At 33.6% G+C, this 16,336-nt stretch overlaps 1 protein-coding gene across 1 annotated transcript in view; it reads left to right on the forward strand.

The window, feature by feature from the left end:
• Positions 1-232: 232 nt before the first annotated feature.
• LOC149421947 (uncharacterized) overlaps positions 233-16,336 on the forward strand; it is a 312,802-nt gene continuing 296,698 nt past the window's right edge. Inside the window, exon 1 of the mRNA XM_089634338.1 lies at positions 233-647. Within this exon, the coding sequence (XP_089490464.1) occupies positions 233-647 (415 nt within the window). The remainder of the gene's footprint in view (positions 648-16,336) is intronic.

Consider the following 16,336-nt stretch of genomic DNA (forward strand, 5'->3'; position numbering starts at 1 on the left):
AAGTGCTACATCCACTGGGCTGGTGAGATTCTTATCTCCTCCACTCCAGAAGATCAATACTTAAAATTAATATGCGATATGAGCTTTTGATGATTTTACGATTACGAGAGGTGAGAAATGTCAGTTTGACGATATTTTATTGAGACTATGCATCAATGAAACGTGTTTATTGCGAATGAAATAATAATAAGGTGAGTAATTCGCCAAAATATCAGAAGAAATGAGTTCGGAAATGGCGCTGGAGTTGGCGCAATACAATGCCAACATGTCAGACATCATGGTGCCCCTGGAGCTACAATTCGCCTACACGTTCCTGGAAATCTTGGTGGCCATAGTGGCTGTGATCGGGAATTCAATGGTGATTACAGTTTTTAGGAAGGAGAAGAGATTGAGGAGAAGGACGAACTATTACATAGTGTCCTTGGCGGTGGCTGACTTCCTTGTGGGTCTGCTGGGTATCCCCTTCGCGGTTTTGGCCTCCGTGGGGCTGCCCACCAACCTGCATGCCTGCCTCTTCACCGTGTCGCTGCTCGTGGTGCTGTGCACGACCAGCATCTTCTGCTTGCTGGCCGTCTCGGTGGACCGCTACTGGGCAATCCTGCATCCTATGGGCTACTCCCGGAATGTCAGAACACAAACAACAATAGGTGAGTCATCATTTCAGCTTTCAGCACTTCAAAAAAATGAGTCTGTCTCCTACGACGAAATTTCATATTATTTACAAATGTATCATAATTATTAATTAAGGCATTCTTGGGACAGAACTTTTTGGAAAAGACCTAATATTACCGACGACATAAAAGCAGTCAAAACGTTGATTTTGAGGACATACGGTTTAGTTGCTAACTGCTCGTTTCTTCAGATGATATTTACGATGTCATTAAGCCGGTCTCCTTCGAATAGCTTCGAAATTTGGCCAGTTTCATTTTGCGTTCCGTATTTACTTTGGTAAATCTATATTTCGATTTAAAATATTCCTCTGATAGTGCTGCCAATGGGTATTACTGCTTTTTTACATTTTCATTGCGCGACCGATCGATATTTGTCAAATCAACCAGGTTGTTAACAAGTAATACGTCCCTAATCATTGAGGTTCGGCGATTTAAAAATTTGTCAGCCACTAATACTGCGGTATACGCACTACGCATGCGCATGATTATGAGTAACGTTTTCTAGTAACTTGTTCTTATCCCTCCGTATTATCTATCATGAGTAAGTCGGATTAGTATTATATTAGGCTTCCAGTAATACATTACAGATAGTGCATTAATGAATTATTAACAATTTGTTATTTATATGTGATAAATAATCAGTCACAATCATTAATAATTCTCTTAACGCAATATTACCTGAAGAGTGTAAATCGAAATATAATATACGTTATACATAATTCAAGCAACCACTTTTATTTGCCCTATCAAACCATTAACATACACGTAAAATGGATAAATTAATGGTGGATTAGTGCGAATCGTAATTATAGCATTTGTAGTTTATTGGTATCGGCGACAAACCTGATAAAATAATGTCCGCTGAAACATGCAAGCAACACGCTACTAAATTAATATGACATCACCTCATCAAACGACGGACCTCCCTTGAATCTTACCTACCAACGCTGTCATAAAGGCTGACAAACAGTGATATATTCCTATATGGGAGGCCTGCACTCTACTGCTCTGATACATTATTATTTAACCTACTAAATAAAAACTATCTTTATAAGGCAGAGCCTCCGTGGTCGAGGGGTAAAATCAAGCAAATTTTATATGATCAATTTTATGTTATTTCACGATTTATTAATTTAAAAAAAAGTGGGTGTGTCAAGCCTACGCAAGACAGAAGTGAAACTTCTAGTTTCAGCTGATGCTTGGCGTGGCGCAGTTCGCTGGTGTCTGAGAGAGAGGAAAGAAGAGAAGAGAGAGAACGTTCGTGAGCGGCTCCCCCACCTCAACAAGGTTTCACTTCAAAAATGCCACAGCCGAGAATCGAACCTCGCTTAACTGATTGAAAGCCAACCACGCTGAGCACCAACTGTAAGCAAAGCCGCATAAATTGATTATATTATGTAGGTTCTGAAAATATGAGAGCTTGTTATGTTTTATAATGTTACCTACATCACACCCAAAATATAATATATTTTTAAAAATAATGTACAATGTACAGAAATAGAATCCCACACAAGATCGCGTAGTGCGCTCTAGCGAACGGATATTTTATCAGAGGGAGATAGTTTTAATTTTTTTTTCTGTAAATTATTACATATTATCAAAATAAATAAATTAATTAAATAAATGTAATACAATTATCATAATATACGGATTAGATAATAATTTTAATCCAACACAATAACGCAAAGCGCGCTCTAGCGGAGTAATGTTTTATCACAGTGAGATAAGTGTTTTTATTATTTTGCAATATTATTTTCTTTTAAAAAATGTTCTGACCTACTAAAAAATAAGATATTGAATGAAAAAGGCGTTAAAAACAAAAAAATAATGTGCGATGGCCGAGAATCGAACTCGGATCAACTGCTTGGAAGGCAACTATGCTGACCATTACACCACCAACGCCAGTTGTCGGGATGAGCTAAGAAGCATTTATATGTTACTTCAAAACTTTGACTAGATCAAATGAACTTTAATCGGTGGTGGGGGTACCCGCATTTTCGTTTCGGTCATGAGTCGGTTTTACTCCGGTCCTCGAAATTGCATGACGCGCGTAAAGAAGTTTCACTTCAATAAAATGTAGTATTTTTGCGACATGTTGTGGAAGATACTCTGTGTCACCCTGGTGTAAGACCACCATTCAGAATTGAAACGTTGCCTGAAATGATTTTGCCGTGTTTGGTGACCAGATCTGAATAGCCAGGTACTTCTCCAACTTCACCATCCCCATCTCCTTCCCCTCCCCAAAAATCCGTTAAAAATCCGAAAAAGTTGATACAAATAATGTATGTTTCAGTTGGGACTCTTGTTCGGTATTAAAAAATGTATATTTTTTAGAAAAGGCTCGTTTACTCGTGCGAAATAACACCTGTGAAACCTTTGTTTTATGTTTATAACTTTTATAGAATTTAACAATAGTGATGCATAGTATACTTTTATTCTTAACTAGGCACTCACCCAAAACAAAATTCTGGGTGAACCACTGATATAAAGTCTCCTATGCTCTTTGCCAATCACGGATGGGAATTTGCCTCTAACACCCACATGAAGCAGGTCGTTAAAAACAAAACATAAAATTATTATGAATATAATCCTTAAATTACCCATCAAAAGAAATTTTTTAAACTACTATACAGGGTGTTAAAAGACGTATTTGACTTAATTTAATTAGTGATTCATGACATTATTTGGATTAAAAAATGTAATTGGAATATTGGTCTCCGGTGACATTTCTTAAAATAATTTAATTGTATGTTTTTATTTAATAATAAAATTATATTTTTATATCTAGTATACACCTTTTAACTTATTTCTATTACATTAAGGACACTTTACCATACAATTAAAACATATTCTTTATCGTATTTAGGCATAACCCACGAAAAGCAGCAAGGATTTTAACTTCTTTAACATCTGTCGGTAATTCACTAAAAATCTTAAATCCTTTAAAATAGAGATTATTTTTGGGTTCCCGACGAATTTGTTTTTGGAAGTCTAAAGTCTCCACAGTTTCTCGTAGGGTAGCCATGATGATCTTGGAAGTCTAAAATCTCCACAGTTTCTCGTAGGGTAGCCATGATGATCTTGGAAGTCTAAAATCTCCACAGTTTCTCGTAGGGTAGCCATGATGATCTTGGAAGTCTAAAATCTCCACAGTTTCTCGTAGGGTAGCCATGATGATCTTGGAAGTCTAAAATCTCCACAGTTTCTCGTAGGGTAGCCATTATGACCTTGGAAGTCTAAAATCTCCACAGTTTCTCGTAGGGTAGCCATGATGATCTTGGAAGTCTAAAATCTCCACAGTTTCTCGTAGGGTAGCCATTATGACCTTGGAAGTCTAAAATCTCCACAGTTTCTCGTAGGGTAGCCATGATGATCTTGGAAGTCTAAAATCTCCACAGTTTCTCGTAGGGTAGCCATGATGATCTTGGAAGTCTAAAATCTCCACAGTTTCTCGTAGGGTAGCCATGATGATCTTGGAAGTCTAAAATCTCCACAGTTTCTCGTAGGGTAGCCATGATGATCTTGGAAGTCTAAAATCTCCACAGTTTCTCGTAGGGTAGCCATGATGATCTTGGAAGTCTAAAATCTCCACAGTTTCTCGTAGGGTAGCCATGATGATCTTGGAAGTCTAAAATCTCCACAGTTTCTCGTAGGGTAGCCATGATGACCTTGGAAGTCTAAAATCTCCACAGTTTCTCGTAGGGTAGCCATGATGATCTTGGAAGTCTAAAATCTCCACAGTTTCTCGTAGGGTAGCCATAATGATCTTGGAAGTCTAAAATCTCCACAGTTTCTCGTAGGGTAGCCATGATGATCTTGGAAGTCTAAAATCTCCACAGTTTCTCGTAGGGTAGCCATGATGATCTTGATGTTTTTACTTTTGATGATTTTTTTCTTATTTAGAGTAAGTCGAGACCACAAACATAGGAATTAATAGACGAGAAGATAATGGCGAGGGGTAAAATCAACTGTTGAAGAACGAAGGGGGTTAAGCTGACTGTGATTCGTCAATAAATCAATCTGACAGTAAATAGGCATCTCGCATTATAATATCACCATTTAGTTCTTAAAAGTAAAATCTGCTTTTGAATGAATAGACATTTTTACATGGGAGCGCAAATTACTCGCCACGTTATGAACTAATTTGCGAAGTTCGAATTCGGCAAAGTAAATTTCTTCTGTTTGCAGAGTCGTAGTTAGTTTCAGAGTATTTAGTTAAGACACTTTTACAAATGTTTCATAATTTACTTACCCCAGTAAACAACGATGAGCAAACTTGAGAATCGCTACATTGTGATGTGATAGTATATGTTTCTAAAACTGATCCATATAATACGGTGTGAATAGCTTAAAATAAAGTAAAATAATGCTTACTTATGGAATGTAATACGACAATTGGGTTTATTCTCTTTTACACATCTATTTTTACAAGTTTTCATAGCATTAGGTCAACATTTTGCCGTGTTATTTCGTAAAATGAACCGATGATGCCTCGACCATAGTTCGCACAAGAATGATGAGGTCACGTTTTCAAATTTCACTTGAGGCCATACGCGAGCCCAGCCGGCTCCAATGGAACCGGTATGGGGAGTGGGGATAATACGCTTTTAATCACTTAGGGCAGGTCTACTAATATTCATATGTCTATGGTCGAGACCAAATTCACAATCGATTTATTAGAAAACGAGAGCTGAAATCAAGAATTGTTATGCCTCAAAATCGACCACAAATATGATGTACTAATAAAAACCCCATTAGCTCTGTATTAGGTGTAAGTATTCGCATCGCCTTTACTCCTTGGGTCCTTGGCGCCTTGGCAAGTCGGCACCCGGAGCAGACTGCCTCAATTGCGCCTGCACTGGGCCGCCCATAATTATGCCGATTGAACAGTTTACTTTTGTGCCACTAGTTTCCAGACAATTTGCATAGGTAAATTGTTTCTGTTGTTAAAAATTAAAACTTAAAGTTAAACATATTTAGAAATTAGATTGAAAGAGAAAAATAAAAATCTTTTTATAGATCATATAAAATATAATATTGTAATAATAAAGATATTATTGCTTTTTGGCGAAGCTTAGAAAATTGTTGGGAAAAAATAGAGAGGGTCAAACTTTGAAGAAAGTAGATAATCTGATTTCAACGACTGAAAAATCACGTGTCTTATTTGCACGCCGCAAATTCGCATATATGATACAGTAGCGTCTATTGGGTTAGAATGTGGCTGGAGTTGGAATACAATATGCAAGTAGCTAACTCATCGGCACCCCTATTGAAATGATCTGTACGTCATTATTGGTGTTTGCACTCCGTATGCTAAATATGAATAATCAATGGCACCTAACTGAAAGGTGTTAGGGGCGAGCTTACATCACAGTACACAGTACATTTACATACACAGTGGGTCCATAGGAAAATAATTTCCGTCAGGGCCTATGTTATCTTTGATGATGATGTGTGGGGTGTATTATTTTTAAGGAAATGACGGAGAAGAAGTTCAGGAAAGGAAAAAGGTGTGAAAGTGGTGGGTTGGAGTCTAGGGATCAGTGTGTTTGGAAGTGACGGAGTGACCTTTGTCCAGAGGTCAAAGGGTCTCCCCAAACTCTCCTTGGCAGGCCACGCAGCTGGTGGGCAGACCCCTGCTAATTCATCAAACGTAGCGAACCACTTGGGGTGACCTATAGCAGACGTGTTCGCTATCCATAAATGGCGGCGGTGCCCAAAACCGCCTTCCAAATTGAAAGAGTACGATCGATTTAGGGAAAGTTCTTTCGACTCTTTAAAATATTATATTCGTCGTTCTGAACACAACTGTCTTCTTTAATGGAAGCCCTTTCACACAGAATCCCCAAATCATCCCTTTCTCAAGAGGAACGTACAAAAATACAAAACTGGATATTAAAAAAAAATACATCAAAAGGCACATATTATTCAGTACCAACAAGGGCGTAGCTATAGCATTCACATAGGGGGGGGGGGTGAGCTAATTTGTTTATTTGTGTTTTAAATTATCAAGTAAAAATCAATTAAGAATTCGATCATCATTTCAAAGGTCACTATTATTTGTGAATTTACAATAATTATTATCATTATAATAATTATTGGTATATTGGGAATTGAACCCGTGCCTTCTGATGTCCGGCCAGGTGCTCTGAAACCATTGAGCTATGTCGGCTTATTTCCAACCCGCCAAATGATTCAATATACCTATACTAGTACCTTAATTAACAATTACTGCTTATTATATTTTTCCACCTGTAAACAACCAACTTTATTTTTGTAGGAAAGGCTTTGTTAGTGCTAAATTTCTCACTAGATGGCGTCGAGACATATAATATCTTCATTTATTGGTGAAATATTTTTAACTTGTCAAATATTATTATTTTTTAATGGATAAACTAATGTTTATAAGACAAGGTTTTATGCATAGCATAAAGGATAACAAATAGTTATATGTAATAATTAGTCGCCTGAAATATCAATACAAATTGAAAATATCTCCCGAGTAAAAATAAATGCCGCCAACGGGAATTGAAGCCGTGCCTTCTGATGTCCGTGGACATCGTTACGATCATTGTCTTTTAAACATTAGTTTATCGTTAAAAAATTAAAAAAAAATAAAGTATAAAGGAATGTAATAAGGTGGTAATAGCTCAGTTGGTATATTGCCTGTCCCGCTAAGACCAGAAAGGACCTGGGTTCGTGTCCCAGTTGCGACCGTTACCTTTTAATTTTCTGTGTCTGTCTGTTTCATATTTCCATTGAGAGTTTTTAATATTACCTTCATCAATGATTAAATTTACAATTAGGTTTAAGCTGAAATAAGTTATCATTAATTAAATTGAATTGCATGTTTTCATTAAGAAGGACTAGGTATAGTTAATAAAATAAACAGTAAGATACCAAAGCCACAGATTTATGCAATTACAGAAACCGTGGCCCTGACAATGCTATGTTACAATATTCAAGAGCGACAAACCGCAGTCTGATAGGATTCCTTCATGTCATGTCGATTCATGGAGTGGGTACTATTAAATCGACGTCATTATAGATTGCTCGATTTTGTGGAAAAGCTGTTATAGATTTTATAAATAATTGGGTCTCGATTACTGAATATTGGTTAGACGCAGAAAGTGTCAGTATATAAAATATTATTTAGACGTTGTAGCAGTGCTTGGATTCCACCGGAATACCGTTCCGGTTTATTAAATTTATCGATCATTTTCACAAAACTCTAAACTCGAATTCCACCGGAATAAAGTTCCTGTTCGTCCGTATTTTAATGTCTTTTTTATTGATACATTAGCAGTATTTTTTTAGTTGGTATTGTGAGCCTTACTGGGTGCTAACCGGACTACTACTCTTCAAAGTTTAAAATCATTTTAATTCATAAAAATTACTTATCTACAACTTCGCACTCAAAATTGGGTAGCTATCGCTCAAGTGGCTGTACACCTCGGATATCCTTACTACTTACGAGCAAATAAAGCATAGGCAATCTTCGAATGCGATGTTGCTGTACAAAATCGTAAACAGCATTACCGACTGACCTGCATTATTAAACAGAATTGATTTGAAAGTGCCCACACGGCCCACAAGTTCGTTCAATGTTTTTAACGAAAAACCCTGTAAAACTAATTCAAATCAAAATGATTGCCTTGTAAGGCTGTATTCAACATATACAAAACAAAATTCTCTCTGATGTGTAAATATCTTCAATAATTGTGACGAAAATAAATTTAAAAAATCATATACTCGATTGGATTGTATTCGTATTCCACTCGATTGGATTGTGTTCGTATTCCACTCGATTGGATTGTGTTCATATTCCACTCGAGCGATTAGTGACATGTGTATACATTTACAATATTATTTAATTAATATCTTTCCTCAAAATATTATTATTGAAACATATAAATCTGCTTACTGCAGTTTAAAGCCATTAAATTCACCTAGATTTCGCCGCTTATCCCATATTTTTAGGTTTTATCAATTTGGCACATAATGGCAAGCAATCGCATAAAACGTTTTTGCAAACTTATCGTAATATGCCAAAAATCGCTAAAGTGGATCCCCACTAAACCAAACTACGTAAAATGTTATGATATATTATCTAATGCCATATGCATTACATGGTATATATAGTACTTGCATTTTATATTTATAGGAAGTAGAGAAAATTCGATGTTTAATAATCAAATCGTAAAATATATTTTCGGTCGCTTACATTGCTAACGCTGGCTAAACCTTATGAGATACATCAAAATAATGTACTACGGAATTATATATCTTTAAAATACCCACGACAAAGTATTCATTTATATATGTCTATATCCTAAGGATGACCCACATTAATAATTTTTATCTTTTACATTAAATGGGTTATTGGCGAAGCTATTTTGACCAATATAGTAAATACTTACCAATTTAATATGTTAGTTACGTTTAAAATTTTATTTAGATCAAAATTGTCCTATTCAGTTTCTAATTTAAATGAATGGCTTAAAAGGTATGATAGATTTAAAATTACGCACAACAACATAAAATATTACGATGCATCTTTCACCGATATAGATTTAATCCCTATCCAATTACTCATATTAGTTACATTTGTATTTAAATAGAGATAAATATTGTATCAATATCTTAGAAAATATAGCGATTTGAAAAATCACTCCCTACAAAACCGTCAAAGTATATAATATTTGTAATACCTGTTAAATGTATATAAATAATGAACAATTGTTAAATACAATGAGGAAATCTATAATTTTTTTCTCAGTTGAGTAAATTGCACATGTTTAAGCCAATTACATTAAGCTGTTGATTTCTCTAAAATAAAATAAATAAATAACATAATTGAGTTATTTGCTAATGTGTGATTTGAACCCCGCGATCTTTGTGTCCAAAAGCAAGACGAAAAAAAAACCCCTGTGCCACGAGTGACCATGTCTGGTTCCTGTAGTGTATGGTCTAGGATTGCAAGAATAAGTTTTTTAATTTTTTTTTTTATTTGTTTGTTACAAAAATATTACAGCATAGATTTTGACTGTCCAACTAGGAAGGTCTCCCGTTCTAGGACAGTCAAATTGACAGTGAATATACTTAATGGTGAAATCACCGATACAATTTATTTTGAGAGATTACAAGAGTGAAAGCGAGGATACATGTAGCCTTTATATTACTATATTTTAATACATAATAAAATAAACAGTAAAATAAAATGAAAATAATAGAAATAAAATTAAAATAAGTAAAAGAAAATAAAATAAAAATTTAAATTTGTAATAAAAATTTAAATTTGTAAACAGAAGAAATAAATCAGGCGCTTGTATCACATAATTATCATACAATATTTTTTAACATGTTATTTTTTAACGTAAAATAAAATGAAAATAATAGAAATAAAATTAAAATAAAAGAAAATAAAATTAAAATAAAAATTTAAATTTGAATTCACGAAAGGGTGGATGTCATTGAACGATGGAGACCTGTATATAGCTAGGATACATAAAGTCTTATTTATGTTGATTTTTAAGCAATTACACTGATGTATGTCTATTTCTTGAACAAGAGAATTTAATGTGATATCGATATAAACTACCACTCCGCTATTTTGATTAATATGTGTTATTGTGTGATATTCATTATAGCCTGAAATTTGTTTGGTGATATAAGAATCACTTAATCTGCATTCAGTGAAAATTATTACATGGAACTTTACCACAGATTTTATTTCATCCATAAATAAAATAAAGTCGTCCAAATTATCCATAGTTCTAATATTCTGATGAACAATATTAATTTTATTAGATCCCCAGTCGAATTGCATAATTTTATAATTATCTTCACAGATTATTTCAGTAGTCGGCATTGTGATACTATCGATTTCATCATGTTGGTTATATATCATTAGAATTTATATTTATATTACTCTTTGTTTGTGATAAGTGAGTTAAAATAAAGTAAACAGTTGCAATGCTTTTTGAAATGTATAAATATGTAGTTAGAAAGGAGCCTGAGAATTTGCAGTAAATTTCTTTCCAAGTTTTAAATAATATCGAGATAATTATATAAAGTTTTACTTAAAGTTTGTTTTAGTTAAAACAGTATTTTACAAAAATCACAGCCAGTGTATTAGAACTATTTCTCAGGAAGTACCTACAATACAAGAAAGCACTGTCAAACCATAGACAGTTGCCATCTCGCCGCCCGTCCTATGCAAGTGAGGTAGGTACCGCTACCGCAGTTCCGGTTGGAAAATTTAATAAATTCAAGCACTGAGTTATTATATAAAGAGTATATTATAATTAATGTGTTGCGTTATCAACGCTTTAATAGTGTAATCAATAAGCAATGGCGCCCGTTAAGATAATAATATATTACGTACCAGGACCAGTTGGGTGTACTTCATTATAACCGCAAAGGGGGTAGGTACTTGCTTATTTAAAACCGTACGAAACCAGAACCGAATTTTGAAAATATTGATTTGTGAATTTATAACAAATGTTACATGTTTGCAAAGTAAAACGCATACTATACTGTGTACATACACAGCGTAATCATTTAATATTTTGTTTCAATATTTCTACTGGCTATCTTAAAATGTTGTCAACCCTTCAGGGTAATTGTTCGCTTTTGGGAACATTTTGGGAACAATTTCTTCATGTCATGGTGATTAATGTGATCTAAACGGTGTAAGAAAGAGAAAACACCACAGTTAACTAAATTACTCAAGTAAAAAAGGATTTCATATTTATGTTCCGTACAATTTTTTTTAGTGTAAGTATGTTAGTTGTAATTCTCTAACAACTAATTAAATATATATGTCATTAAGACAGTACTAAAAATAAGTCTTAGATGTAAGTCATTAGTTATTATGAATCCTAGTAGTAAGCCAACTGAAATTATTATTCATTAAATATATTTGTACACCTTGAGGTGATGCGGCCTTATACAGGGTGTATCGGCACGTACCCGACAAACTTTAACCAGCTATTCCTTAGCATATTTGGAGTAAAAAATCTTATGTGCACTTTGCTGTCCGGTAACGTTTTTTTTAATAAAAAATTTACTATTCATATTTTCAACACATGTCACCACTGTTTTATCCTTTGTCAAAGTTTGAAAACCCACCTGGCAATATTTTCTTCGAATTCCGTTGAATAATGTACGTGTGTACCTATATTGGCGCGCTTTTACAATCACAACAAAATGTCACGGCACCATTCGTCTCATTTTTAACTATTATTATTTAGTGTGTGCGAAAGAACGAAGACGCTTTTCGACATACTTGCTTATAACAGCTGTTGAACATGAAAAGCAATGCCAATGACAGTGATGTAGTGTGGAAATTTTTATTTTTTTTGTTTTTAATTGAAAAAAAAATGCTACCGGACAGCAAAGTGCCCATAACATTTTTTACTCCAAATGTGCTAAGGAATAGCTGGTTAAAGTTTGTCGGGTACGTGCCGATACACCTTGTATAAATCAGCCAAACATTGTTTTTACTAAACGAGAACAGTGCCTACTCGATATAGTAGATTGTTATTTATACTGTTGATCAGTTAAAAGTGTTTGGATATTCTTTTCACAACTACCCTATTGTCTCTTTTGATCCACGAAAGGCTGGGATTGCCTTAATATTATATAATTATAATTAGAACGAGTCAGCGCTACCGAAAATCGGAAAACACTCTCATCCAGGACGTCGCCCAGTGGCAAGGCGCCCCCTACACCATACATAGAGAATTTCTCTCAAGCCACCATAGTACAAGCGCTTATATGTTAAATATTTTATTTTATTTATAATATCCTGTATTCAATTTCACATCATATAATTAATTTGTATTGCAGGCAGAGTATGGCATTCACTTACCTACCATTTATTGTAACTAATTTCCATAAATTTTCGCCTTTGACCGAAATATGTAACTGAAATAATTACCTACCAAACTTACGTAGTTAAGTTGAATTTATTGGGTTGAAGTTCAAAGATTCGTTCTATTGTAAGTGGTATGTAACTATTTTGGAAGTAGCTACTTCGAGCAGGGTCTTTTAAATACTGCAGTGCCACGACACAATTTCAATTCGTTTCGTATTATCTTTGAGATGATTTATAGAATGGCTTCTTAATCCTGTTAAACATCACTGCTTACAAACAATTGCACTCTTTATTTATGAATCGTTATCGGCTGCAATTAAATTGAATCTTTGTTACTTTAAGGCGATGGAGCACGTCGTGTAACATTTGGAATCGGGCCGCTAACAATAACACTCCTTATTTAGGTGACGATAAAGTTTATTTAAGGCCTATTGTGATTTATGCAAGAAAAAAACATCACCACAAAGTATTTTATTCTATTTTGCAAAGTTCAGGCACAATTATAAAAAAAATTTAAAACCATTTTCTAAAGAATTTAATTTTCCACATTATTCAAAAAAATATAACCGAAAAGGGCTTCATAAGTAGGAGATTTTGAACTTTAAAGCATTTTTTATAGGCCAGACTTATCAAAAAAAAATATACGTGATAGTTTCAAATGCCAAAATTGCAGTATGTAATTAAAGCGTCTGAAATTTTTCTAAGCGTTCAAATTTTGAAACCAAAACGCCATGATTTTGCATTAGGTACTTTCTTGTGCTTCGCCTCCAATAAACATATTCGTGTATTGTGTTCTAAAATGAATCTGTCTTTTATAGACCTAAAATCTACTAGTGGCCTGAAACTGACAACTTTTGGTCTATGTTAGATTAAATGCAGTGGAAATTCGATAATGTACCACCTAGAAGACTACCCATTAAGGCCCCAACTCAAAGTAAATTTTATGTTTGGGAGAGACATTTGACCCCTCAGGCCTCTGGCATATTCTAGAATATTTCCGCTGTGCAATAAAATCCAAATAAATGGAATATTTCTGAACGTATCCGAAAACAAAAAAAAAAACTGTTTCTGAATAGGGATACGGGTTATAAAGGTGAAATACGCTTTTAAAATATATTTTTAGAGTTAAACATAATTTTGAAAAATGGTTAATTTTTCAAAATTATGTTGAATTAAAAAAAAATTTGTATATTTTCAAAATATATTTTTAGAATTAAACAAATTTCGAAAAAATATAAATTTTAAATGCAAAATTTACAAAAAGATTTACGGCTCACCTACGAGTACTTTAAAAAACCTGATAACGTTTTATGAGACAAGTGTATTATAAACTTTATTATCGCCTCATTTTTTTGTAATATCGTATTTATGAATTAATACAAATTCAAAAATCTTGATAATGTGATGATTTCAAATTTGCTTTACAAAAAAGCCGTTCAAGAAATTCTTATAATAATGTTCCGTATAATAATACCCAATCTGGCATTATAAAGGCTTGCTAAATACTAATATGCTTAACAATAAACATTTCATATTTATTTTACTGTCATCAACAAAGTTACTACATATTGTTCCGCAACTACATTCATAGTACCTAAAGTAGGTACCTATCTTGTAGTCTTATTATTATATATTATTTATTGAACAACTATTACTCGAATGTACAACAATTCTTAACGATAACTAGTATTGTACCTGCTTATACTGTCCGTACTCGGCCTATTACGCTATGTAATATACACTCATTATTGTACTCCTGATCAGCTTACCTTAAGGCGAAGCTTAATGCTAAATCACTATTTTGATTAATCTTTATAACGAATTGTTGTACATTATGAATACCAAAAAATATGCTTTAGATAAATTGCAGGTTTTCCTGTCGTTTCGCTTGAGTAGAATACAAATAAAAAATAAATTACTCAATAAAAAATATAAATGAAAACTACAATTTTTTTTCAATAGAAATGAATGAACGCGTAAAGGAAACAACTTACAAAAAATACAGTATTATGGCTAAGATTATCTGTGACAGTTTCAATTGATTAACTTTTTTGCTTTCCTATAAAATTATTTACAAAATAAATAAAAAAACCAGTTTTGTGCTTGAAATCGAACGTTTCTAGACTCCATTTGTCAAGCGATTTTAATGCCTATTACCTACGATATAAGGTATACCAAGAATATACACATTTTTGGCTTGCAGCTTCCTCTTAAACATTGTATACATGTAAAAGCCTTCATGGCGTGAATAAATAAAAAACTTTCAAATTGCAGTTGTGAACTTTGGTTTCGTAGAGTTGTTCATTTTAATTATTCTTTGGTTATCTTTTAGATTTGAATATGAAGCGTAGATTATATTTCTCACCATATTAAGGGAGACAACGATTTCTACTTGAGCTGTTGCAAAAAGGGAACAAATTAGCCTGAGGATTTAAAACTAAAGAGAAAAACAGTGGATCAAATAAACGATAGGAATCGGGTGACATTTTTAATGTTTTTTTTTCAACTTAAAACATTAAAAGAAACCAGGATGTATTGGACAGTTAGGATTGGAGTGAGGGGTTGGTTGGTTACTAGGCTGAGTGACCATGTCCAAAATTTCTTTTTTTACTTTTACTTCAAATAATGTCAGGAATCAGAAAAAGTTGAAGTAAGTCAAGTACGCCACTTAATATCCTGTATATATCATCAGATTTAGATTTTTAGTTTATATAAAAATTATAGTTTTATTAATAAATTATTATAAGCAATAATTAGTCGCCTGTAATATCAATACAAATTTAAAATTTCTCCCGAGTAAAAATAAATGCCGCCGACGGGAACTGAACCCGCGCCTTCTGATGTCCGGTCAGACGCTCTGGACCACTGAGCCACGTCGGAGCTCATTTCCAACCCGCCAAATAATTCAATATGTGCTAGTACTTCTATCAACAATTACTGCTTATTATACAGGGTGTATCGGCAAGTACCCGACAAATTTTAACCAGCTATTCCTCAGCACATTTGGAGTAAGAAATGCTATGGGCGCTTTGCTGTCCGGTAACATTTTTTTTCCATTAAAAACAAAAAATAAATAAAAAAATCCACACTCCGTCACTGTCATTTGCATTATTTCTCGTGTTCAACAGCTGTTATTAGCAAGTGTGTAAAAAGTGTCCTCGCTCTTTCGTACACACTAAATAATAATAGTTAAAAATGAGACGAATGGTGCCGTGCCATTTCGTTGTGATTGTAAAAGCGCGCCAACGTAGGTACGTACGTACATTATTCAACGAAACTCGAAAAAAATATTGCCAGACGGGTTTTCAAACTTTGACAAAGGATAAAACATTGGTGACATGTGGTGAAAATATGAATAGTACATTTTTTATTAAAAAAAAATGTTACCGGACAGCAAAGTGCCAATAACATTTTTTACTCCAAATGTGCCAAGGAATAGCTGGTTAAAGTTTGTCGGGTACGTGCCGATACACCCTGTATATTATTTAAATATTTTTTCCCCCTGTAAACAATTACTGTTATTGATATTACAGGCGACTAATTATTGTTTATAATAATTTATTATTCTTTGTGCTATGCATAAAAACCTTGTTTTATAAAAATTAGTTCATTATTAAAAAAATAATATAGTTTTATTGTTTTGGCTAGGTCTACCAAAGTAAACATCGCAACAAAACAAAAATTATTGACCTTTACAAGTTCAAACTTCACGACGGCTATATTTTATGGTTATATCATTTGATTATTTGACAAAATCTTTATTACGTATATTTGGTACGAGCTA

Source organism: Hesperophylax consimilis, chromosome 8 (genome assembly GCF_061612785.1).
Source record: "Hesperophylax consimilis isolate HC1 chromosome 8, BYU_Hcon_1.0, whole genome shotgun sequence".
NCBI classification, from domain to species: Eukaryota; Metazoa; Arthropoda; class Insecta; order Trichoptera; family Limnephilidae; genus Hesperophylax; species Hesperophylax consimilis.